The sequence below is a fragment of the Austrofundulus limnaeus genome, unplaced genomic scaffold (assembly GCF_001266775.1).
Source record: "Austrofundulus limnaeus strain Quisiro unplaced genomic scaffold, Austrofundulus_limnaeus-1.0 Scaffold37, whole genome shotgun sequence".
Taxonomy (NCBI): Eukaryota; Metazoa; Chordata; class Actinopteri; order Cyprinodontiformes; family Rivulidae; genus Austrofundulus; species Austrofundulus limnaeus.
In genome coordinates, this window is record NW_013952439.1 from 1,710,175 (window position 1) to 1,737,585 (window position 27,411).

Here is a 27,411-nt window from a genome sequence, read left to right on the forward strand (position 1 = left end):
GACTGTATAAACCTAAAACAAGGTGGTTTCTTGTATGGTTTAAAATATGAAGCATGCATTTTATTTTAACGATGTAGTTGATTATACGACTTCATTTATTTGTAGAATGTAAAATAAAGAAAGCATTAATAAAACAAATATAACTATTTAAAAAGTCCAAGCATTAAAAGGTTTGTTCAAAATGACTTAATCAGATTTTAGAGTTTTAATATTACAAGTATTGATTTATTGTTTATTTTTTTCTGCCCCAAACTCCTGTCAAAACCAAGTTTTGCTCAACTTAAATTTATTATTTTACTCCTGATTTTAAGATCAATRACAAGCTTTTATTTCAGTTTTATTTTCTATTTCGGATATTTTTATCTTTTACTACAAATCCACCTTTATATAACTTAATATTTACCCCCGGACCAACTCTGCCTTCAGATTCACTTTACTGAGTAAAGTTGGTTTCTGGTACGATGTTTGGGTTTTTCAGCTGAACTGCTTGACTTTCCACGTCAAACCTGACGACCTTTTTTCCATTCCAAGGTTTGGCTCAAACAGCTCGACTCTACTCCAGTTTTTTTATGCTTCTCCTCTGTAGGTAGAGCCTGGTACAAGACACCRTTTTGAGTCCAGATGAGTTGATAATACCATGAAAACACCCACAGGACAGACAGAAAAAAAATAAAAATACACGTCCGCAGCGCTGCCGAAGCTGTTTACAAATTCTTGTGCACAATTTATAAATCTGGCTGCTCAGTATGCGAAACGGTATAACACAGATCTGCTCGCGGACGGCGTATCCACAGAGCGAGCAGGCAAACCCGTGCTGACCTGAGGTGAACTCTGAAGCACATCGGGGAGTTTTTACGGCCCGGTTCTGTGGAGCAGGAGTTTCAGATGTTTTGTGTTGAAGGAAATCTGTCTGCAGCAGGAGAGGAGCTGATCTGAGTCGAGTGGAAAAAGCAGCGTAATGATTACAGTCCAGGCTCAGAGGACGCTGCCAGGACTTAAAACAAACAGGAAAAAATAGTTTAAAAATTTCATTAGGTTTTGTTTAGGAAAATGAAATATTTTTATCTAGAACAAAAAAAAAAAAAAAGAATCTAATTATTGTTTTTTATGATTATCGACATAATATACAAAAATGTTGCAAGTGCATTAAACAGCAGTGCTTCAGAAAAACTATAAATAAAAATCTAATTTAGCTAAGTTGATAGGAAATGTGTTTAATTAGTTTTTCTAATTCAATAAGCTCTGATTTTTAGAGGCTTYGGGATTTTACATAGGTCATGAGACAGACCGTTTCTTTTTTTCTTTTCTTTTTTGTGAAAACCACGATTTTAACCCTGGAACTTCATCCTGATTTAAAAACTGAGTTCTGTTTCCTTCTGAAACTGGCGAGCTGTCTCCAGATTAGACCTCACAGCTCTTAACATAATGAGCACACTTATGAGTAAAAGGTGGGAAAAAACTAACCAAAACAAAGTACAATTAAGTAAAAACAGGACTGAGCTGGAGAGGTGKAGAAACAGTTTCCAGCCTTTTTGTTTAAAGTTCATCAAGGCAGCATTTTCTACATGTTCTGATGGGGATAAAAAGGAAGAAGTCCTTCTACTTGTGGAACAAGATGGGTTTGGCCAAACCTGCCAGGATCTTTGGGACGTGGACTGAGATGATTTCTCCGATCATCTCTGGAAAGCTGACCTTCGGGTGAAGAGACTGAGCCTGGACGAAGAGGTCAAACGTAAACTGGTGGAGCTTCTTTACTGTCTGAAACAAGCAAAAGAAAACAGACTCAAGTTCTCAGGTGGTTTTACGTGTCTGTGTCCAATCCTGGTCCTCCATAGCCACTATTATGCATGTTGTACTTGTTCCCCTGCTCCAATACACCTGGTTCAGTGACTGAATTACCTCTTCAAGTTCTGCAGAAGCCTGTTAATCACTCATTTGAATCAGATGTGTTAGACCAGAAAAAAACAAAACCAGGGATCATCAACCTGTTGATTGTGATCAACCAGTATATCTTGGAACTTTACTCATAGATCCAAAAAATAACAGGAAAATTAAATGCACCGTCTCTTTACTGCTGCGTTTTATTCATGGCACTACAAAATAAATAATAATGAACTATAGGGTCTTATAATAGTGCTTTTCTAGACACTTGTGCATTAATCATTCACACACTGATGGTGGTAAGCTACATTGTAGCCACAGCTGCCCCGGCCTTTGGGGCAGATTGACAGAGGCGGGGCTGCCATTCACCTGCACCACCGGACCCTCTGCCGACCATCAGCAGGCAAGGCGGGTGGACACAATGACTGAGACGGGTGCAACGAGGGATCAAACCAGCAACCTAATACTGCATTCCATTGCACATAATTATTTTTAAACTTATAGTTGTGTGACACTAAACCTGGCAGGATGGGAAGTATGGAGTAAAATTAGTCTAAAAAAATGTCAGCGCACAAACTATACATTTCAAATAAACTACTAAAAATGTTTACTTCCTCTGGAAAAATGGGAAAATAAATGTTTTCAGTAGGTTTTGTAAAAGAATGACCTCATAAGTTCAGGTAATTTACTTCAAATGTTCAGTCCACAAAATAAATAATAAATAAAAAATCCAGTGAAATTAGATTTTTCATTTAGTTTTTCTACAACAAAAATGTTAATTTTGTGAACTGTACAGCTGAAATAAATCTCTCTAAATGGATAGGTTAATATTTTACCTATAACTATAAAACTGTATTTATTTATTTGTTTTCTGCTCCCCTTCATTTCGTTGTGTTTGTATTTTTATTGTGTATAAAATTTTGTTTTTYAATGAAATGAATAAAAAATTATAAATGAATGAATGAATAAAGGCTTCCAACCTACTTAGTGTGTTTATTTCAGCTGTACTGTCCACAGCCTGAAACATTTTTGAACCCAATAATGTCCATGTAAGCATATATGTTTTAATACAGTGAAGCTCCACAATGTTGCCTTTCACAGTTTGTTCACAGATCTTTTTGTAGAACAGGTAATCCCCGTAATATTGCAGAAACTGGAAATACAGTGCAGTAAGCAATGTCAATTTTTTCTCTCATTCATTTTTTTTGAGTTTTCAAGATAAATTATGAATAATATAATTTAGACATTTTGTAACAAACAAAAATGTAAATTCAGTTCCATATTAAAAGAATACAGTAGAGTACATGTCCTGTGCTCACACCGCCCTAGAGCACCTCCTAACAGTTTACAGTAAAGTACTGTGTTTAGATGTTAATTGTTTAGCTCTTGTGTGTTTTTGTTTGGTTCTTACTGCGTAATGATTCCACCCCAAATGTGTTGTAGGTCTTTTCTGGACCACATTCAACGTTCAGGTTTTTTTCACGATTGGTGGTTACTCTAGAAACGTGTGCACTCAAATCTTCGCGTATGTTTGCACACGCTAAAATGCTTTTGAGGCTAATTTAGCTCCATAGAAAGTCTGTGCGCCTCACCATCTGCAGAGAGTCCAGGATCCGGGTGAGCTGGTAGAACCTCTGAGGACAGTTTGTCATCATTTGATAATTAATCAGACGATCCAGTTCRTTGATGTAGGTGAGGCGAAGTTCGTCGAAGTACTTCTGGCTTTTCAAGCCCTCGACGGGAACTGGAYGCAAACGGGAAAATTTTAACACTTTAGGTTGCAAGTCCACCTCGGGGAGGGGAGGGTGGGCCTGCAGGACAAAACTCACTGATGCTGAAGAGCAGCAGGGCCTTCATGCAGAGGAACTCCTCCTGAGTGATCTGCAGCAGCACAAACTCCTGGGACAGATGTCTCATCCGCATGCAGTGCTCATACATGGTGGAGACGTGCATCCGATGCCTGCAGACGTAACAAGATATGAATGAGAGATGTGAGCTAATGGGACTGTTCCGTTTCAACGAGATGAAGACATTTAATCAGTAATGAATAACTACAGACAGACAGAGAATGTCAGAGGTTAAATTCAAGAACACTGACTCTGAATCACATTACAACAATAAAAACTTGGACCCTATAATCTGACATCTGGACCCAGATGTTAAATAATCTGTTACACTACAACCTCATCCTCTATCAGCAGTTTAAAGGATAAAAATGACAGAWTATTTGATGCTTAAGCAGATGCTGCCTCTGCTCACATCTTTATGAACCCGATCACTTACAATTTATTCACATTCCTAAGTTGTGAGAATTGAAAAAGAAATGAAGCYGCTCCCGGCAATCGGACCAGAAATATGCCCAAAATTAACTGAATCTTCTCGGTTTGCTCTGGAATGCAAAGGTTCCAATTTGTGATTGAATAAATATAAATTTCAGGCAGGTGGGAGTGGAACTTTAAAACTTACTGAGTAGACCGAAGCAGGAAGTGAGTTAGGAAGAAAAAACAAATAACAGACAAAAGGAGGGTATTATTGAAGTGTATAAAAGAACTAAAGGGATAGTTCAGCTATTTTGAAATGGGCTTTTGTGGAAAGATTACCAACGATTAATATCTTACCTGTTGATGATAACTTTGCCAACAAGCTAAGTTTAGAAATTTTGTGTTTTAAAAAGACTAAAACCTAAAGTTATTTACAACAGTTTTGTGGTGCTGTGCAAACATGGTGGCAGAAGCAGCTAGCTGTAGCACTTCTGCTGCAGAAATGTGGAGTTCACTGTAGTCTGTACTGTGCTGTATCAATCACAGCAACACTCTGAGCATCGTTAAGCTTCGTTATATTCAGAGTTATTTTTTTAGGTTAAAATATTCAAGGCTTTGCTCTGACACCGAGCTCTGTGAAGTGTCTCATTGTGTTTTATTTCTATCATATTGCATCTGTTCTGTAAATAAGCTCACCAAAAGCAACTCAAACAGATCTCTGACCATTTAATGTCAAAAATAAGTTATAGTCCATAAGTCTGAATGCTTTAATGTTTTACTGCCACACTGATCACACTTTTTAACTGTTTTAACTTTTGCACTGTGAAGCACACAATTGATCAATGGTTGCAAGTAAAAAGGTAAAATAATCATAACTTTTCCCAGAGTCAGTTACTGACAGCAAAGACAACATTTATCTAATTTCAAATAAAAATTCACCAGAACTTTTGTCTTGAAAACCTGCTCTTTAAATCCAAAATCCAAACAGAATTCTTTGGTTATGGTGAGAATCGCAAAGTCTCCAAACATTTTAACACAAAATAAATGACATTTACTTTATTGTTTTTTTTTATTTTGATGGTTTTAAAAAAAACGTAAGCACAACTTTTACAAATGAAGCATCTGAAGCATTTAGTCTTGTTTGTGACATTTAAGATATTTAGTAAAATCAATAAATAAAATAGAACAAGGTGAATTGTGGATTTTCTTCCTACATTTTGCTCCAGCAGTGAAATCTGTGCACAGATTACATATTTATATTGTCTATCAATTTAGAATGAATGAATGAATGAATGAATGAATGAATGAATATAAAAAAACAATCGTGGTACTTGTCTAAATCAACAATTCCAAACATTTCAGCTATCAATGCACAAAATAGATGTTGTGAACCCAACTATCACTGGTTGGAGCAAAAACATTTTAAAACTAATAACAAGACAATTAACAGCCTTTATTCAGTTTGTATTCATGTATGAATACATTGTTACTCTTTGAATGTAGTAAAATACACAGTTTAAAAATTTTTAAATCCAATTTTACTTTTTGGAATTCGTCAAGACCCTTACTTGGCTTTCCATAACACACAGTGAGGTTCCGACCCCAACTTTGAGAGCCAATGATCTTAATGAGGCAACAACTATCTACACTAGTTACAAGTAAGGATGAAAAATTGTGATTCTTTGAACACAAATTGTGATTTATTTATTTTTTTCAAAGGTCAGCCTCATAAAAGCTTGGGGCAAGGTGGACACAAACAAATAAAAAGCCAGACATCGAGGTGTGGAAGAAATGAAAATGTTTTTTTAATTATGTATGCCAGAATGAAAATTGTAATTTCTAACAATTTTTTTTATCTAAACAATTTCATAAAATGAATGAGTTGTTTTTAAAATTAATGTTTTTTTTTTTCAACATGCTGCACTGGATCAAAAATTATTTGAGTCACGTTTTGTTCCTTCAGAATTTAATTTGACTGATAAATTCTGAACTAATTTTAACTAGTTTAATGAAAAAAAACTTTAATGTGAGACCATCCATCCATTCATCCAACATCATCCATCATTCATCCAACATCATCCATCATTCATCCAACGTCATCCATCATTCATCCAACATCATCCATCATTCATCCAACATCATCCATCATTCATCCAACATCATCCATCTTTCATCCATCCATCCATTTCATTCATCTATCCCTGCATCTATCCACTTGACCATCCATCAATCCATTTATCCAATTCATCCATCCATCCATCCATCCATCCATCCATCCATCCATCCATCCATCCATCCATCCATCCATCCATCCATCCATCCATCCATCCATCTCTCTGGGTGAATTCTGAAGACACTGAGTGAACTGAATTTCAGCCAAAGAGCAGCTTTCTGTCCAAAAATAAAGAAATAAATAAATAAAATAAATAAATAAAACCAGCTGACTTAACTTTAGCAATTATATGTTCTTGTAAAAACTTAACTAAACGTGACAGCAGATTTAGAATTCAAGCACTTTCTGAAGGGTCATGTTTGCTGCTATTTAGCTCCTTGATTAGCTTCGTTCTCATATTACTGAAGCGTGYGTTGTGGCTACAGCAGCAACAAATGTGCTTTTGTGCCTTTGCTCAAATTAGTAGACAGCAGTACATATTTTGGGATACAATGGCGAAACTGTAATGGCAAAACTGAAAATAACGCCCAGTTGTGGGATTCTGTTTACTCATGATGGAGCTGGTTGTTGTGGTGATTAATATTCTTCAGATCTCACAGCTATTGTCTGGGATTCTCTGACCTGAATTAGTCTAAATGCACAGAGTTATTGGAGTCTGCCTGAGGGAAAATATTCCTAACTTCTAACTTTGTAAAAATAATAATAATAATAATAAAAAAAAACATAAAAAGGGATGAAAGCAACTTTTTTACACTTTTATCTTGCAGATGTCTTTGTGTTTGTGCACAAATAGAAAATTAGAGAGTAAAATGAGAGCTCACAGACTAAACACAACAAGCAGCTTTTAATAATAAACTCCTAATGTTAAAAAAACCTGAATCAAACAAACATTTAAAACTTTACATACTCATTAAAGACGAGGTCCGGGGCAAAGTAAAGCATCCTGCCGTTAACGTTCTTATAGGACCTCCATATCAACGCAAACACCATCACCCCCATCCATGACTGTTGGATGATGGTCATCTGGTCATCCACATGGAGGTTTCTAAAACCTAAAAAATAAAAAATAATAATTAAATATTACACTAAATTTAACTAACATTTACTGAATCAGTGTTGAACTGAAAACACACAGTGTAGTTCTATCTAAGACACAAAAAAAAACAACAACAACAAAAAAAAACAAGCAGAATATACTGTATTCACTAAACTGAGATTAAAAAGTGATTTTTTTATTTACGACCAAAAATCAATAATACAGCACAGCTGTATTTTGCAAAGAAAGTGTGAGTTCTGATTGTATTAAAGATAATATTGTTTTTGTAAAAACTATTTTTAATAAGCTTTGAAAATCATACATATCTCAGAACAAATTATTTTGTATACATTCACTGAAATATACATATTAAGCAAGAAATTTATCAGCTCTCCAAAGATACATTTTAAGATAACCAGGTTTTTTTTCTTTTAAAAACATATTTTACTTTTTATTTTAGGATTATGTTGGTGCCAGCAGGTGGCACATTTGATTATAAAACTGTCATCACTGGAACTKTACAAGTAATTCAACTAAAAACATTTAAAGGAGCACTTGTAAAGCCTTTTCTTTTACCTAAAAATAAATGTAAACATTTAGAAAAGAACTCAGAACAAAAAAAGAAGAAAATCAAAAGAAAAAAAATAAAATTAGCTGTGGATCCAAAGTGGCTCAGAGAATATTTCTCTAATCAGAAAACAACCTAAAAGTTAAATCCAGAATATGAATATTCTTGGTTTAGACCAGAACTGTGCACATCAGATGTTTACAGAGACTGAATCCTCCCTATTAGAGACTTAGCTTTAATAAAAAGACTTAATTTAAAATGTATCCAGATGTGGGGCAGTGGCAACACAGAGTTTAAAAAGGGAAGAAACAATTCACCATGTTTCTTTGTTTGGGCATCATAAMCCTACAAGAGAAGTCTCAAAACATTAAGAACAGTTCACCAAAATCATCTTTAACTTGATAACTGTCAGCAAAAGCTTCAAAACATAAATCAGACATGAAACATATAAAATGAAGTAAAAATGAATGTTTGTTTTCGGCTTTGCTGCTTACTTGTGGAGATTTGTCCAGATTCTCATAAAATGGACTCTCGATAACGGAATTTCCAAATTTCTTGCAATTGTATGTTGAAAAACATTGTTCTTAAACTGTTGGATTATTTTCTCATGCAATTGTTCACAAAGTGGTGAATCTGGCCCCATCCTTGTTTGTGAACGTCTGAGGCTTTCAGGGATGCTCCCTTTATACCCARTCATGACACACACCTGTTTACAACCCTGGAATGTCCCAAACAGGTGATCTTTGAGCATTCTTCAACTTTACCAGTCTGTTTTTTGCCCCTCTCCCAGCTTTTTTGGAACGTGTTGCAGCCATCAAATTCAAAATGAGTGAATATTAGCAAAAAAAAAAAAAAAAACAAATAAAATGTATCTGTTTGAACATTAAATATCTTGTCTTTGTAGTGTATTCAACTGAATATCATTTTCATCATATCATCATATCATTTTGTAATTCAGTCCAATCCCTGTAGGTACCAGGTATTTACTCTGTAAGTACCAGGTAAATACTAGCCTTGGTGCATCTTTACTTCTTCTTTCTTGCATCTAAATCCATTTTAAGACATAAATAAAAATAAGTTGTATTTCTAAAGAAAATGCAGTTTTTGTGTCCTACCTGGCAATCCCTTTGCCCATTTGACCACTTTGACCAGTTGTCTCTCTCCCAGCTCATTCAGGCTGGTGAGCAAGCTGACAGCCGAGTCTGGTTGGCCGCAGTCGTGTCCTGCATTCACCACCTCGGGCTCGATGGACTCGAGGATGTTGAGGAAAAACAGCTGGGAGTTGAAGTTCGGACCTGCCTTCAGAGAAATGTTGTGGGGAACTTCAGCTGGATCCTGAACTGAATGATCCTCCTCTGGGTTTTTCTGTTGTCCGATCTTCTTTAGTTTGCGTGCTACAAGAAKAAGAATATCATCATTTTTCACCTTAAAATCCTTAAAACATTTGAACTATCACTTTAAAAGGCTATATAGATTGGTTTAAATTAGCGATTTTGAATCTTTGGGCCGAGACACACAATTTGGTCGCGATCGCCAACTTGAGGACCTCAAAAGAAAAATTTGTTTTTCAACTATGGGCCATGATGGCTGTGGGATGTCAATGGTTTTTAATTGACTGAGTTGCATTACACTTTCTGACCAATAGTTGTTGTGCGCCACTTGGATGTTTAGCAACTTTTTTAATACGTAATACGCAAGAATATTTGTTAGCCTACTGCTAACAAATATTTGAGTAATGGAAACATAATTTAAACAAAAAGCTAAAGGAAAAAAAGATAATAATAATAAAGAAAACCAGCCAAAATGACCAAAATTGTATGTACAATAAAGACTTTTCACGACTTTTTTTTTTTTTTTTGGTTAGCCATGGAACTAGCTATCCAGTAAAGCATCGAACCCCTCCAAACTAAAACAGCATCTAGAATTTGTGACAAATATTAGGTTAATTGATAACTCTAAACTGTCCCTAGGTGAGTGAGACAGTGAATGGTTGTTTGTCTCGTTTGTCTCTATGTGTGACCCTGTGATGGACTTGCGACCTGTCCAGGGTGTACCCCGCCCCTCRCACTGTGACTGCTGGATATGGGCACCAGTGACCCACGCGACCCTGAAAGGAATAAGCGTGTACAGAAAATGGATGGATGGATGAAAAGCAGCTTCTGGTATAAAATAAAATTGTATTACCRTGTRTTTGTGGTGGTGAGGGTAATTTAATTGTGTAAAAGTTCTAAGAAACATGATTGATTTAATCTTTAGCTGCTGAGGCTGTCAGAGACAAAAAAAAAGTGTGTGAGGGGTGGAGGTGGGATGCTGTTTATTTTTGAAAACAAGATTTTAGCACCAACTTTTTGTTTTGTTTTCCTCAACCAGAAGTTTCACAKCTCATAATGGAAAGCCACCAGGGGTATAGTTAAATACCATAAAGACTGGACCAGTATACAGTATAGGGCAATTTGTATTTTCTATTTTATAGTTTTTCTGTTATTAGATTTCTCAGATTTGTCTACTTTGTTGCAAATTCATTGTGTTCAGTGTGTAACAAACATTATAAGAGCAATACAAATTTTAGGGGCCTATGATCTCAGATAAAGTTCTTCTCAAACACTAGTTGTTCTACCTTTAAATAAATATATATTTTTATTTTTAATTAACCTTTATTTCACAAGGCAACAACAGTTTCTTATTTACAATGTTTTATTAACCCTAAGTATTTAGAAAAAATGCACTTCAAATTGCTGGAAATGCAGATTTGAGTAGATTTTCTTCTAAATTTTCTGGGGGATATGCATAGAAACACTCCAAGGATCACCAACGTTTTGAGATGTCTCTCATTGCCACTGAATGTTGGCAGTAAATGTTTGTCTTAAACATGTCTCAAAATTTATTTGACAAGGTCTTTACTTGTTAAACTGTGTGTGCATTTAATTTCATTGCAATTTATTTAATGGAAATAATATAAATAAGATCGATACGATTTAGATCAATTATCACCTCGTTGTTCTGAATGGGCCTCGTGGCACTTTAGCTTCAACAAGTTGGGCCCCAAAGTCGAAAAGTTTAAGAACCACTGGTTTTAATGATGCAATGATGAATTATATAACCAAAGCTTTAAATGRCCCAAGAAAATATCAAATGTTTGACTTTTTGGCAAAGACGTTTATTTTAATGTTGGCTTTGTTAACATGATACCATCACCAAAAAAAATTAGCTAAAAGAGCTCCTTCTATAACAAATACGTGAAGACAATTATGTTTCCTCAAGTTAAAAACTTTGATCATAAATGCATCATAATTTCATAAAATAAAATGATAAGTACATTATTGCACCATCATAGTTATTCCTTCAGCTGAGTTCATATTTTTACGGCACGCCGCCCAGTTTTTTTTTTATCTAGTTGAACTGTACCTGGTACTACTTGGTTTACGAGGCTGTAAGTGAAGGGTGMTTTTAAAAGGTTTTATCAGATCTGCCTTCCCTTTTCTTTCTTTCCGTCAGACTGACAGACACAATACTCCAGCTTACCCTTACAGGAACGTCATTTTCATTGTCGAAATAATGAGGTAATGACATCCATGAGCCTGGACACCAAAGTGAGAGTGAAGAGACATCTGCAAGTCATATATTACACACAAAAGGCTTTTGGGCTTTTATCAGGAAAAGATTTAACAAGTTTTCTTTTGCAATCAAGCAACCGAAGATGACAGATGTGATAAAGATGTTGATTATAATCGTGATGAGACCGGTGAGGACACAGAAGATAGTGGTCCAAAAATGAGCAAAAAAAAAAAACATGTTTCATATGTGCAGTTTGATTTTGAAGGAAAATTAGTGTGTAATAGATAACTTTGCAGTTCCTTCACTGGACGTTTCAGCTGAAAGCAGTAAACCCAACACCAAAATTCAGTTCAGCTCCAGACTGACTCTCATCATGTAAAAGACATCTTTTGTGCTTCTTCGTCTGTTTATGTTGGCTTTCGTCTCAAATATAGAGACCTGGAGATTAGTTCAACCTAACCTTTTTACACTCTGCTATGCAAAGATCAGGCGCCTGAACCGCGAATCCTGAGAAGTGTTTTAATTAACGATTTGTACTTGAGATGTTTGTTATCGGATCAGGGATGAAAATGAAAGAATCTTATATAATCTGCAATTTTCTTTTTCCAACTCCGCAACTTTTGAGAGAAACTTAAAAGTCGTGTCTAAAACAAGGAGTTCAATATTTATCAAACCGAACAGAGGAGCCGGGCTGCAGCTTTAATGAGACGTTTTTTTGGAAATTCTGCCGGAGGCAGTTGCGTGACAATTAAAAGTTATTTTCTACTGCTGGGTTTGTTTTTTTATTGGAGAAATAGTTTATTTCCTCTTATTTTGATAATCTGGCTTTTTGATTCTTCATCTTAAAGCTACAASAGGCTCATTGTTGGAGAATTAGATCATCCGGTTATGCTATTTTTTTTTTTCAAGTTGGGTTTATAAGTAGCAAAACAACRGGAGTGTCTGTTCCTCTATGCTCTCGGCACATAGTAACCATTTGTGTTACGCTGTTATTCTCTGTTCATTCTGGAGCCTTAATGTTATCAATTTTAAGTATTTGAAAGAGAACTGGCGTGCAGTGTACGACATCATAATGAAACTATGTTTGGCAGTTGCTCAGCACAATCTAATTACTCCATTCTTTTTGTATTGCTCTGTATTCTGGGGCACATGACAGCCTGCTTCTTCAAATCAAGGAACTCGCTTCAATTTAGTTTCTAAGTGCAGTTTCCACGTGAAGCAGCTGCTGTGGAAAAGTGGGGTTTTGGAAAGAAAATGCAACATCRTTACTACTCAAGATGGGGAAGAAAATAAACAGCAGCTTTATTGTTCTTTTAAGGCCTACATTCTTTTATAATACAATATGAAAGAATTAAAATACAAAGCCAACATGCTTTAAAATGTTGTGATGAATTCARTCTTTTTACAGCTCATCATGATTCGTAATGACTCATGATGATTATAAGCTTTTCCATCAGATGGGACTCTATTCAGAAAATGTTTCTGTCTTATAAAACAAGATTTAATAACTTTATAGCTATTAGTGGGTCATATTGAGGATTGTTAAAGAAAAYTGAGATTCCCTTTAAAATAACTGGAAGTTCTTAAAGCCCATGATTAAAGTATGAGATGTTTCAACAAAATGTTTAGAACATTTAGTTGCAGGAGGTGAAATTTAAGAAATGAATGTAATTCACTAACATTAAAAGGGACATTTGGGATCATATTATATTATTTTGTAACTTACCGTAAATAAAAATATAAATAAATTTTAAATCAATACTAAAATTTCAATTTATGATTCAAAGCAACAAAATCAGATTTAAAAGGTAAAAGATAATACTTATCCAGACCCTAACCTGTTGTCTTTATGTAACTTTTCTTTTAATGTCCTAAAAATAAGCTACTTTAGAGCCAGCATTGACCTTAAACTACATCTCCCATAATGCATGTCAATTATTTTATTTGCTAAATGGCGACATCCCACCACTAGGTGGAGGTACACAAGATTCAAAAGTAGCAGGCAGCCAGCAAAATTCACCAAATGCGATCTACATTTATCTGGATTTTCACCAGCTACTTTCGCTGTGGCTCAGTTGTACTGGGAAGTGGGAATTTCCCACTTGCGAGCCATAAATTTAAAACAGCAGGAATTCCTTTTCAGAAAGTGAGAGTTCAAACAACAGTGAGTAAACACCACTTTTACCTTTAATAGTATTTCTATATTTATTTCACATTTAATCAGTTTTACATGTAGTACTTTTCAGTGTTTATAAGAGGACACGTTAAAATGCTGTTTCTATGCAGGAAATACCACGTAGAGCTCAGTTCTTGTTTGTTAGTGAGGCTCAGCTGTAGCAATGAGATGAGGAATGTGAAGTTTCATGTTTAAAATCAAAGTTAAACACAAAACATCAAAGTTTATTACACCTGGCCTTGTGATGGCCAACATAATGCACTCTAAAAATGAAATGTTGGATTTACTTAACCATGTTATGTGACCTGGTTCCACTTAACTGAGTTGAGTAAATTCAAAGCAACATACTCATGTTCTTTGGCTAAAAAACTGGTATATTGCTTTGAGTTTACTCAACTCAGTTAAGTGGAACAAGGTAACATAACATGGTTAAGTAAATCCAACATTTCATTTTTTACAGTGTGCTTATGTGACCCTCTGTGAACATGAGTTTGACGCCCCTGCTGTAACTACACTCCAGAGTCGCCAAAAGTCTCTATCTGTTCATTAAGAAAGCTTAATAAAAATTTCCTAATATTGACATTGAGTTTTGTAGTTTAGTGTAAACACTGGCAGCAGCAGCCAGCAGTGACAATTCTGGTTCTGCCTGGGCTCGATTCTGATAAAAAATATCAGTTTATTCACAGCCATGTAAATTTTTTAGCAAGAAATACCATAAAATGTTAGAAATAAGAGGTGCTTTTAAAATGGCAGTAATCCACAGTGGAAGTGCTGCTGCTTAGACAATCATTGATAATATCGTCTGAGCAAACTTGCTGGGTGTGTCCTGGAAGTGTCAGAGCTGCCACTTGAAAAAAAATTCTAAAAATATTCATTCAACGTTTCTTTAAATCCAGATTTATACTGATAATAGGAGTTAGACCTTCTTCAGTCCATTCCTAAAACTCTTAATGGAATTTAGGTCAGATGTTTGTGGTGGCCGATCCGTGTGTGAGAAAAATATCCCAGAGTCCCGAGGCACAAACCTGATCACTTCTGACACTGTTATTGTAGAATACGCCCATGGCACCAGGGAGGGAAAAAAATGTAAAAAGCCCAGCTCATTCAGAACCTTCAGCTCAACCATATTTCTTGCCCTATCATGTCAGATCCTCGCACTTTGATGGATGCATCACGTCATTATCTGTTGTTCATTTTCCCCCTGATCCTCCCACATCACCCTGAAGCAAAGTAAATGTAAAATCATCAGACCACATGACATTTTCCAATTCCTTAAAGAGCCCAAATCATCACACTCCAAAGCAAAAGAAGTCTTTGTTTTTAAATAAGCCTCTCTGATAAGTGAATATCTTCAGGCTAAACAGCTGTTTAGTCCAAATTACATTAGTTCACAGTGGATGTGCAGAGAAACTGAGTCTCAAACTCTTTTCTTTTTGGTTTGATATCTCCAGACCTTTAAATTGGTTTGATTTTAACCATTGCATGATTGAATCATGATTTAATGATAGATATGTAACTCATGCTGGGAAAATAAATCAGAATGATCACAGGAATGAAGTGAGAAGGAAGTAAAAATATGGGTTTAGACATTATTGGGATTTACATAAAAATGTGTCCTTCAGRTCACCATCTAGTGATCCCAGTAAGTAAATATATAATATAATCAGAATCTACCTTTGAATCAACGTGTTCTAACAGGATTTAAATGATTTAATTTATAGCACAACTTATTAAACAGTCAGGCGAAAACCTTTAAACAGGTGTTGTTTGGGGAAAGCGGAAAGTGAAAGAGAGTTTGGAACTGTGAGAGCAGAAACCAGAAGGACACATATAATTACATGGTGGTCAGACATCYATAAACAATCCAGCCAGATTTAAAGATAAAACACAGAAGATAATTCTGTAGATTAGAGAACTTATTAGCTGCCTGAACTCTCAACAAACGGAACCAAACACGAGTATTTGTTTCTTTAAAGCAAAAAGCAGAAGAACCCAAAYGTTAGAAAACGTGAATCCTAAAGTTATGTTAATGAGCTATTCTTGAGGTCTTTTTTGCAGCCACCTCCACTTTTATGATTTATTCTGCTGGAGCACAATTTGGAAATTAAGGCAGGCAGATTTGGACCAGTTGTTTAATAATTATTTTTTTATCATTAGACCTGGATATTTGACATGTCGTGGATAAACAAGGGCTGTTCAACTAAACTGCTCAGAACAGGGGGATGTGGGGGGCATTGCCCATTAATGGTAGGTGGAACACGTGGAACAGAACAAGCATTATTAACTTTAACCTTTTAAATTTGTTTATTTTGTTGTTGTAAATCATAGATTTTAAATTTACAATTTATTTTAAATCATTTTTATAATAAATAAAACTAACTAAATAAAATTATTTTCAAAAACAGCTTCATTTCTCACTGGTGGGCCAGACGGAAGTCACCCGTAGGCCGGATGTGGCCCTCGGGCCACCAATTGAATACCCTGATATAAACTACATAAAACTCTGTGTATTAGTTACAAAGCAAAGGTGGCACAGAGTTGTTGCCTCTCAGATAGAAAGTTGCAGCCTTTCTGGGTTTAGTTTACATTTCCTCCTGTGCTCATGTGGGTGTTCTCCASATCCTACAGTTTTCCTCCACAGACAAAAAACACATTAAGTTAASTGGCAGCTCTAAATTGTCCCTGGGTGTGAGTGAGAGCGTAAATGGTTGTCTGTCTCAATGCRTCTCTGTGATGGACTTGTGATCTGTCCAGGGTGTCCCCYGRGATAAAAAAGACGGATGGTTACAAAGCAGAACTTTTATCCTCGTTTAATATTTATCTTTTTTCAGATGAGAGTAAAACATCCTTAGTAATAYGGCAGTAAGCCTTTGAAAGGCCAGTCGAGCTCCTCTGCTACTGGAATAAGAAGTCCGGGGATAATGGTGCCTTTTGTGAATCATTAACCTAAAAAGGTTCAACAGTGACGTGTTGCTTTGTGAAACGGTAGCCAGCGCAGCTTTCATGTACTTTAATACATTCAGGTGACGYTGAACTGAAAAATATTAAAAGTATTTTAGTTGTAAGAGAAAAAAGCGCAGGTGCAATCGTCCTCTAGCTTTTCTGAAAAAAAAAATTAATTCCCCGCTGAATGTACCAGATGCAACCTCACTGCTTTGCCGCTTTATTTGTAAGAGCAATTAAAATTCCAGAAATAACACAAAGTTCAATTTATAAAAGCTATTCCTCTGAGCAGTAATATAAATGTTGCTTACGTCCTAAACATAAGCCAATATGCTCCTTTCTCAAGACTTTTGAAATCACAAGGGAAGCAAACAACAGCTTTATATTGATAYGATCACATGGATATGGTTTATAAACTACTGAATCTAATAGAYTTGTAATTTTCTAATATTTTATTCTAACTACAGTCAAATTAGAACTCTCCTTTCCCTAATAAGTATCCAAAGTGAAAAACGTCAAAGTAATACGATCACATGCAATTTTTCTGCTCCCACTTCCACAATTCACTGCCACAAATTTCCCTGTGAAATGCCGCGAGTCAATTATATGTCCATGATGAGAACATAAGTGAAAGGATCTTTTTAGCCACAACTAGAAAAAGGGGTGCCTTTTTACTACAATCACAGCATTAGATCACATTTTCCCTCCACAGGGTTTGTCAGTGACTGGTGGCAAAAATTACCAGCATGTCTGCCGCTTTAATTCACATGTCTCATGTCAGCTTTGTGCCTCCGGCACAATTTTCACCGTTAACAGAATGAGAAAATGGAAGAGAGTGAAAATTGAACACAAGACCAAAATTAGTCCACTACATGTCAATCTCTGCAGCCTAATTTGACGAACAGGTCTGGGTGACAGTAAGGAGGAGTGAATGGAAGAGGTCTAAATTGCATGGCAGCTCAGTCAGGGGCTTGATTATCAGTAACATCCCCTATTGTGATGATGCTGCAATTGAAGAGAACCAGCTAAGATGTGCAGTGCAGAGAATAAAGTACTTGATGTTGGAAAGCCATTAATAGTTTCACTTTTTTGGGACTTTGCCTCGCTCCGTAGTGGGCTTTGTTAGTGCACTCCATTTATTATCATCCTTACTGCACTTTGAAAATAATTAAATTCAAACTCTGCACACACTGAGCCACAGGCGTAAAACTCTGTAGAATCAAAAATATATTTGTCAGCATGCACAAAGACGGACCATTTTCATTATTTTCACCAGATTTTTTTACTTTTTTTTTTTTTACATCTGTTACTATGCATGGCACCTTTCTGTAAATCTCAGTCACTGTAAAGTTACAGACATGCTTACGTTGGATTTCCACCTCCATTTTAACATTAAAACCAGGTCACTCATTTGATGCATTATACTGTATGCTTTTAATATTTGTGTGCAAATGAAAAAACCTGATTTTAATAAAAGTAATCTTGTGTTCTAAAGWATGATATGTGAAAAAAAATTACCAAAGAAAAGAAACAAGGAAGGATTTCTCAGATCTTTGTTGACCAAGTTAAGGGTGTTAATTTTTTTAAATAATTAATAGGAGAATAAAAGACATTCTGTAGATCAAAACGGCATTATTTAGTTAATTTTTACGTATTTCCTTTTTGGGGGACTATTTTTAATATTTTGTTTGACTACACTTAAAAGCTTTTTGGTAAACTTTAACTGTTTACACATGATAAAGAAATAAACGCTGATTTCAATAATCAGGAGATCATTTGATGACAGGTGAGGGAKTCAGGGTTGGGAATAAAATGGAGTGGTCTTAGACCAAGTCCAATTATACATCCTCCCTCTACTCTCATATATATGTAATATACATATATTACATTGCAATGGCTTGATGTTCTGATTTGGTATTATTGTTGTTCCTAAGTCCTGGAGGCACTCCCCTGCTTGTGACCTGCTTGTTTCAAGTTGCATTAATGATCAGTTTTGTGGACTTTTGTACAGGTAACCTCTAGGACAGAAAGTTTGTCTGTTTGTGGCTGCAAAACCAGTTACTTTAGTGGTGTTACATCTGCTTCTTTAAAACAAATCTGTCCTGTTCTGCAGTGGAACACTTTACCCACGGTCCCTCTATTGACCCTTTTCCACAAGCGCCTCTTCAGCACCATTCAACTTGGCTGAACTTTGTTTACCTGGTTYGTTGGAACCACAGCAAAGTACGTTCTAAAAAAGGGACTGGTTCCACAAATTTTTGATAATGGAAAAACCTTGGAATCGTGGAGAACCAAGTCGAACCGTGCTGTAGAGGTGCTAGTAGAAAAGGGGCATATGCCTCTGAACTAAGATCCAGGTGGTGCAGGTGTAACACTAGAAACCAGGAGTCAACCTCAGTGTTAGTAAAAGGCAGATGAAGCAACAGGATGCATGGATTTTATCAAACACTCAACATCTGAGCAAGGATTTGTCAGACAACAGTCAGTTCTAATAAAGTTTTTCTTTAGTACCAGCTTGCAAAGAATGCAGATCTTAACTTGTGAAACAATACTATTGTGAGAAGAATAAAGAAAAAAAATCAAAGAATAAAATCTAAAGCTGGGAACAACTGTTGGATGTTTGTGACCTTCAAGCTTTCAGGCCTTATTTATAACTTCAATGTCTAAAAAACATCATTAGTCAACGTAATCCACCACTGGTCCCAGAAAAGTCTTTTGAAACTCAATGATGCAACAAGAAAGACAAATCGACACGTGTCCTGCTGTCAGTCTTTGGTTTCCAGGAGCTAAAGATAAGAAACACCACCCAGACTGTGATCAGCTAAAATATACAGTCAGAGTGCGACAGAATGGAGTCGATGGCCCTGGTGGTCTGAGTATGTGTGATGGTTTACACAGCAGGATGATATCAGACCTCATTCTGCGTGACTAACACCAGCCTGGTCTGTCTTCTGCTGCTAATTAATGGCTCCTTAATAAGATCATCAAACAACCACAAACACAACCTGCTGAAATCATGTCATCAACAAGAACGGACCCAGATGACTCTTGGAAAACTAGTGTTTGCTCATCCTGCACTGTAATTATGAGAAAAGATGCAAAACACTGATTAAGAAGAATAAGTCAGCTGGAATCAGTTTTTAGATTTGTTCTRGTTTACAAAAACACAATAAATGTTGTCAGTGAAGCACCAAAATGAATTGCTTTGTTTTTGAGTTAAATAAGCAGATTATGGAATTATACAGTGGGTTTATTTTGACTGGAACTTTACATTACACCAAAAAAATAACAGTGGATGAAATGTAGCAAATAAGCTAATTCTGGTGCATTTATGTTGCTGTGTGAAGCAGACATGTTATTTAATGTGCTCTGTACCCTGACATGTCCTGTAGCCAATGGGAAAAATACCCAAAACCTTTGTGCTCAGTCGGTTGAAGATTCGATCAGACAGATAAACCAGTCATGTTTTGTCTACCAGTGTTTATTAGGTTGGTGCTTTCTCACCTATGGTAGTTTTTTTTGTAACAATTTTAAATCTGGAAAAAAGGTGCATCAATGTTCTTATATATTTCTGTCTCAAGTAAAAAAACAACTTATAAATAAATATTCGACAGAACAGAAAAATGGACGAACAAAATGTGAGTWACCACCCCACCTCCAAGAGTCATTCCAGCTTCAAAGCACTTCTTCAGCCGGCAAGAGGGGCAGTTCTTTCTTCTTAACTTATCAATGGTGCAGTCGTTTTTGCTCGCACACAGGTATTTCTGTTTTCCTGCACGGGAGGATAAAACACACGGTTTAACTAACTAAAACGGACATCATTAAGCCAATGAGAGAGGAGGTTTCAAAGGCGGGGTGTGAGTTACCTTCGGCAGCTCTTTTGAAGAAAACCTTGCAGCTGCCACATGTGAGCGCACCATAATGACAGCCAGATGCCTCGTCCGAGCAAATCAGACACGTTCTCTGGGGAGGGAAGAAGAACTCCATGGGAAACATGTGCTCTCGACTTGCCTCAAACCTGCAGATGAACATAAAAATAAATAAATAAACACRCATCTAATGAATCTACAGATCTGCTAGTGAGCTCATGCTTTGGTTCACATCTTTACAACAACTGTGTGTTAGTTTATTAGAAAACCGTTGTGTGTGAATATTTTGTTTTATCACTGAAGATGAAAGGACAATAATGTTTTGTTTTTCCAGGAAGTGTGCTCATTTGTCTGTCTGTTAGCAAATTACCTCAAGAACCAGCTGATAGATTTGAAAATAATAATAATAATAATAAAACTTTTCAAGAACTGAATAAATAAATTTGGCTGTTCATCTACAACTGATTGACTGTTCAAGTCAACAAATTCAAAATGTTCACCATAATCACATAATCTTAAAAGGAATCTCAGTCTACTTTCACATGTTTGACTTAATACCTTATTTTCTAATCTAATATAAACAACATCTTATTATGTCAAAACTGCATTTGCTTCTATGTTCTGATGACTTGAAACAATCAAAGTGAATTTTTAGTAATTTAGCTCGGGGGTGATTGCCATTTTGGTGGTGTTACCTAATATTATTAGCTCGAGAGATCATGTGAAAGCTAAAAGGCTAAAGCTGAGATTCTCCTTCCATAAAGGAGCTTTATTGTCCATCTTTTCGGTCATTTCTACATCCTCCTCTTTACATTATGGTTTTATTAGAAAGGGCTGAACATCAGACTGTGATCTTAAATTGTATTGTAATTATGTACCACTGTGCGTATGAACAAAATTCAATGTTTGTCTATTTAATCATTTGTGCTAGTTTAATATTTTTATTGTTATCAATTTTGTTAGAAGTATTGTTTTGTCCTTGATGTATTGCATCCTTGTCCCCTTCTCTAAGACAAATTTCTCCCATGGGAGACAAATACTAAATTATCTTGCCTTGTCTTGTCTTGTCTTACATTGTCCAAAATTAAAGTTTAAGCTGGATAGAGCAGCTTACAGTAAATGGAGGGGAGGTTCTTGGATGTGGGCAGACTTTGGGAAAACCTTGATTGCTTGGACTGACACATGTAAAAAGTTAAAAATGTGTTTGACTAAATTTACTTACAGAAAGGACTAATCGGCGTAACGCTGTTGGTGTATAATGTAATTACTAAAATTAATAGGAACATGTAAATATAATTTATTGACTAATTTAAAACAGAACATCTTTAAATCTTTTTGTATTTTAATTTTTGGGATTGGGGAGGAGATCCAACTGTGATGGCTTCTTCAAACCCCTCCAAAAACAGACAATCCTCCAAAATCCAGGAACCACTTAGCGACTGTAGCGACCCCTTCTCTGCACCGCAACACTTTGAGCAACCAAAACAGTTTCTTCTCAGATTTAGATGATTTTAACGTACAACAGGCAAAAAGGCAGCGATCAATACGCTGTCCTTCAAAGAATGCTTTAATTATCTTCTCATTTTAAAACTCCATCTTCTGAACCGGTCTGCCCAGACAGACAGAGCCTAACCTTTGAACCTCCCGATAGTTTCCAAACTCCTCATCTTGTAGTCTGTATGTTCAAGTATTGCAGGGAGGTAGAGTGTGATGATTTATAAAGATGTGCTGTGGCTGGAGGAGGATGACATGTGGGTGAAGTTTAAAATGGCTGCAGCCTTGAAGACCCAGAGATTAGGGAAGACTCAGACAGAGCTTAGCCTCGGCGGCAACAAAAATAGATATTAAGGTTTTAGTGGCAAGGATGAATCTTCTCTGTTCTGAGTTAAATGTAGGAAAAGACACAGAGGGAGACAAAATGTTGTCAAAATTAAGTTATAGATAAATTTGATCCTAATGTGCCAATRAAGTATTGGTTTCCATCAATAATAAAGACCTTAATCATGACCCACTGCCATGAAAAGTTGAAGGTCTTGTATATGTCTATGAATGTGCTTGTGTTTGTTAGCAAAATATCTCACAAACCACTCAATGGATTTTAAAGACACTCATCAACAACAGATGACCTTTTGGACTCAACTCAATTCAAGATGGCTGCCACAGCTAACTGACCTTAGCATGCACAAAACTGGCTATAACCCAGTCATTTTCCAGATATTGAGCTAAAATTGTGGTAATAGCTGAGAGTAACACATTGTGCAACATCTTTAATTTAAACTTTGGCAAGGTTTCAAGCGACATTGATTCCTTCCTTCAATGAATGCTCTGACAATTTAAATCCAATTCCTGCTGCAACCTATGACTAAAATTAAAAACACTGCAATGCAGGAGTTATATAGAAAGATGCAAACTTTGCTGCATTTACAAGGTTAACTACTGATGCCAACAATTCAATTGGGAAATTAATGGCATTCTCCTACAAGCTCAATGACTATTATTTGTTTGTTTTTAAGACCATTTTATTACTGAAAATAAATTAGTTCCTGAAAGAATAAAAGATCTAGACAGTGTTTATATCAAATCAAAAGGGTGTCTGTTGTTGCCTGTTCCGTTATTGGTTTACATAGAGACCAATAAAAGTTGGTGAGGTCTTGTTTTTATCTCACACTGACCAGATCTGGAAATTTCAGACTTTACAAGCATGAGAGAACGATTCAGGTGTCGTTACTTTCATGAAGGCAGCTGCGTAGAAGGACACGAGACTGCAGAAAGTTTCCCATTTTTGTGCACTGTTTAAATTATTGTTTTTAGAATTTATGCACAATTCCAAAAAGGAATGGGACATCATTTTATTCCCAATGGAACATAGTAAAGAAATCATCTGTTTAAAGTAAAAAAAAATGGCAGTAAAGCTGGGACGCGGACAACATCAACAAATCTGTAAAACTTGGTGGTGGTGTTTAAAAACAGCTGGAGGAGGATTTTACAATAAATTAGATCAGTGGTGCCTAATCCTGGTTCTTGTGGGCCTCTGTCCCACATGTGTTTCTTGCTCTTCAGCAGGTCTTCAGGTTGTGATGACTTTAAATACCATCTGCAGTTCATAAAATCATCAAAAGACTTTAAGAATCTGGGGAAATCTCTGTGCTCACAGGACAAAACCGAAAGTTAATAAGAGCTGAAGCAAAGTGAAAAAAACCTGTTCCATAGTCAGATGGAAACTGTTTTTGTGAAGAATGTACATCACGTCCTCCGTACTAAAGGAACAACAGTTCAATCGCTCGCGCCTCTGTTGGTATGGAGGTGCATTAGTGCCTTAATTATACACAGCTTACATATTTGGAAAGGCACCATCAATGCAGAAACATTCAGGGATTGACAATGAAAGTGAAACACCTGGTTTTAGACCAGAACATCCATTTCAGACAGCTTCCTCTTGCGTCCACAGTTAATCCTGTTGGATGTGGTTCGTCCTTCTTGGAGCTATGCTGACATTACCCTGGATACTGTGGCTCTTGATACATCACAAAGACTTGCTGTCTTGGTCACAGATGCACCAGCAAGACGTGCACCAACAATTTGTCCTCTTTTGAACTCTGGTGTGTCACCCATAATGTTGTGTGCATTGCAATATTTTGTTTTGAGCAAAACWGTGCTCTTACCCTACTAACTGAACCTTCACACTCTGCTCTTACTGGTGCAATGTGCAATTAATGAAGACTGGCCACCAGGCTGGTCCAATTTAGCCATGAAATCTTCCACACTAAAATGACAAGTGTTTCAATTTCATTGTTCAACCCCTGTATCTACAGGTTTTAGAAAAGCATGCTCCTATCCCAATGATGACTTTCTTCAGGGAAAGCCTTGTTTATTTCAGCAAGACAATAAACCTCATACTGCATCAATTAGAGCAGGGCTGGGCAGCAATTCAATAACAGTTTATATTGTGATAGAGACATGATCAATATCAGTGGAAAACGTGTCCAATAGATTGCTGATAATTTCACTAAGCTCTCATCCAGAACTGCATGCTATTCTGGGGAATAAGGCTTTAGCTGCCCGACCTCTCATGGGCCAGCTAAGCAAGGTCAGTGGCATCAACTAACTCACTCTTTGGTAAGCTTTAGCAACAACCTGTTAAAAAATATGTGCAGAAGTTTAATTTTTCGCCACAGTGCCTCATAACTGCTTAAAATTACTTTTAAAAAAAGAACAACGAGGAGTGAAAGGAGAAAACGAGTACAACAGCTTGGGAGGAAATTGTGGATAAAAGAGGAAAGGTCATATCACCAGTTTGTCTGGATTAATCACCTTTTTTTCTCCTGGTCCTTTTTTCAAATAAACATAAAACTAATTTGAAACAGTTAGGTCCATATCTATTTGGACATTGACACAAAGTTGTTGTATTTTATTTACCATTTTATTGAAATTTATTCAAGTTATAGTTATATAATGAATTTAATCATAAAGTCCAGACTTTCAGCTTTCATTTGAGGGTTTATATATTATAATTGGATGAAGGGTTTTGGAGTTCAGATCCTTACCATGTGCCCACCCTGCTTTTAAAGGGATCAAAAGTAATTGGACAATTCACTCAAAGGCTATTTCATGGACAGGTGTGGGAAATTCCTTAGATAAACGGATAAAAGGCCTGGAGTTGATTGGGGGCGTAGTGCTTGAAATTAGATTTTTTTTTTTTTTTGCTGTGAGTAAAACATGCAGCCAAAGGAGCTCTCCATGCAGGTGAAATAAGCCATCCATAAGCTGCAAAAACAGAAAAAACAACAAAAAATAATCTACAGGTTGGTAAATTCTGGGAAAGAAAGAAAGCACCAGTGAACTCCTTAATGAAAAAAAAACTGGAAGCCAGAACCAGATGTCGTAAGACGACAAGGGTGGATGATGGCAGAATAATTTCTATCATGCAGAGAAACCCCTTCACAACAACCAACCAAGTGAACAACACTGTCCAGGAGGGAGGTATATCATTATTCAAATCGACCAAAAAGAGAAGACTGCATGAAAATAAATACAGGGTTCACTGCACACTGCAAGACTCTCATGAATCTCAAGAATAACAAGGCTAGATAGGACTTTGCTAAAAAAAAACCATCTAGAACATTCTTTGGACAAATTAAACCAAGATCAACCTCTACCAGTATGAAAAGAAAAAAGTATGGTGAAGGCAATGTACAGCTCATGATCCAAAGCACATCATCTGTAAAACACGGCGGAGGCAGTGTGATGGTTTGGGCATGCATGACTGCCTGTGGCACTGAGTCACTAGTGGTTATTGATGATGTGACCCAAGACAGAAGCAATAGGATGAATTCTGAGGTATTCAGGGACTTACTGTGTGCTCATGACCCAAAACACAAAACCAATGAAAGTTTATTGTTTTTCACTTGTTAAACACTAACAGTTGAGTAGATGTTTACAGAATGTTAATAAAGAAGAAGGGGTCATTCAGGGTGGTAAACATGGACGCTGAACACATTTTGAAATGTGCTACTGAAATAAAATGACCTCAGTTTATTTTCTCCAAATCAATGGTACAACTTCTTGAAATGTTTTCTCTCTCACACAAGAAAATATTTTATCGTTTGAGACTTTTTTAAACCATTTTCTATTTTTGTCAGAACAATTAAAACAGTGATTTGAATACTGATTGATCTGTCATCTTTCTATAGAATTAAAATCAAATGCAGTCGACTCATCCCTCTCCCTCCCACAACCATACAGGCTCCTGTTCACCAACCCTAAACACTTAAAACACTTCATTTCTTTTGTTACATCAACACTGAACTAAAGTCTGTACCAGACTATGAAGGCCTGTGAAATCTATTTTATCTGTGGTTTTAAAGTATCCAGATTGTTCCCACCTCTGCAGGGGATCTGTGTGTTTTAACCGTGATGCATTTGCAGCACTTTTTGCCACATCACAGTCTGCAGCAGTGACTAGTGTTAAATTAAAAAAAAAAGCTAAAATACACCTCATTTTGCTCAAAGTTTCCTCATATTTCCTCCCATTTTCTGAAAGCTCAACAAAATCGTCCATTTTCACCAAACTCTGGGGTCATTCCGTTGCCCCTCGTATTTCCTGCAAAAGCATCGTCTTTTTCTTCCCTCTGCATTCCTCTTAAATTCCTCGGCTTGCACGAGTTTCACCTCAAACGCGCTCGAATCGTTCACATGACCCTCACTCAGGACACCCACTTCACTCCACACACACAGATGAAGACACAAAAAAAAAACATCTCCCGTTTGGTCCACATTCGTGGAACGGGCTTACATTTTCCTGGACTCACTCGGCGCTGAACCTCATGTTTCCAGCAGGTGAAACAGAAACATATGAAACCATGGAAGGAGCAGCTCTTCTTGCTAATTACAGTACAGTGAGACACTGTTTTTTATTGAAACCCCATGTGGATACTTCTTAGTTGTAGCAATTTGAAACAAAGAGAAGGCTGAGCAGAGATCAGCTCAGGTTGTTGCTGCACTCATAAATGAGAGGCACAGTGTTGTTGAATTTGTATCACATTTTAACTAAACAGTATATAACAGAGCACGCTGTGAAGGGGCCAACTCATTTTGGGGTCAAGCCGTTTGACCTCTGCAGTGACTTGTGGGCGGCTTGCTGGCCTGGTAGACCAAACTGTAAAAACCTAAATCAGCTGCTCAGACACTTGCTGTCGCCCCCTACAGTCAAAACATCAAAACAAAGGTAGCATCACCAAAAACACAACCCCCAGTTTGATGAACCTCGGTGAACTGAACCTAGACAGTTGGGCAGACAAGTGTYCTCAATCATTAACCCGCTGAACTCACAGAGGGTTCGAGAACCAGAGCTGCATAAAAAAATGAGTGTGTGTGTTCACACACGTCCACAGAAACCTAATTCAGGCACACACACACACACACACACACACACACACACACACACACACAC

General features: G+C 36.6%; 1 protein-coding gene across 1 annotated transcript in view; it reads right to left on the bottom strand.

The window, feature by feature from the left end:
* Nucleotides 1-1,294: 1,294 nt before the first annotated feature.
* Nucleotides 1,295-27,411, bottom strand: part of ar (androgen receptor) — a 28,840-nt gene continuing 2,723 nt past the window's right edge. The window contains exons 2-8 of the mRNA XM_014006776.1: nucleotides 20,460-20,611; nucleotides 20,249-20,365; nucleotides 9,035-9,313; nucleotides 7,223-7,367; nucleotides 3,711-3,841; nucleotides 3,474-3,625; nucleotides 1,295-1,758 (exon numbers count right to left, since the gene is read on the bottom strand). Coding sequence (XP_013862230.1) covers nucleotides 1,600-1,758; nucleotides 3,474-3,625; nucleotides 3,711-3,841; nucleotides 7,223-7,367; nucleotides 9,035-9,313; nucleotides 20,249-20,365; nucleotides 20,460-20,611 — 1,135 coding nt within the window. The 3' untranslated portion in view covers nucleotides 1,295-1,599. The remainder of the gene's footprint in view (nucleotides 1,759-3,473; nucleotides 3,626-3,710; nucleotides 3,842-7,222; nucleotides 7,368-9,034; nucleotides 9,314-20,248; nucleotides 20,366-20,459; nucleotides 20,612-27,411) is intronic.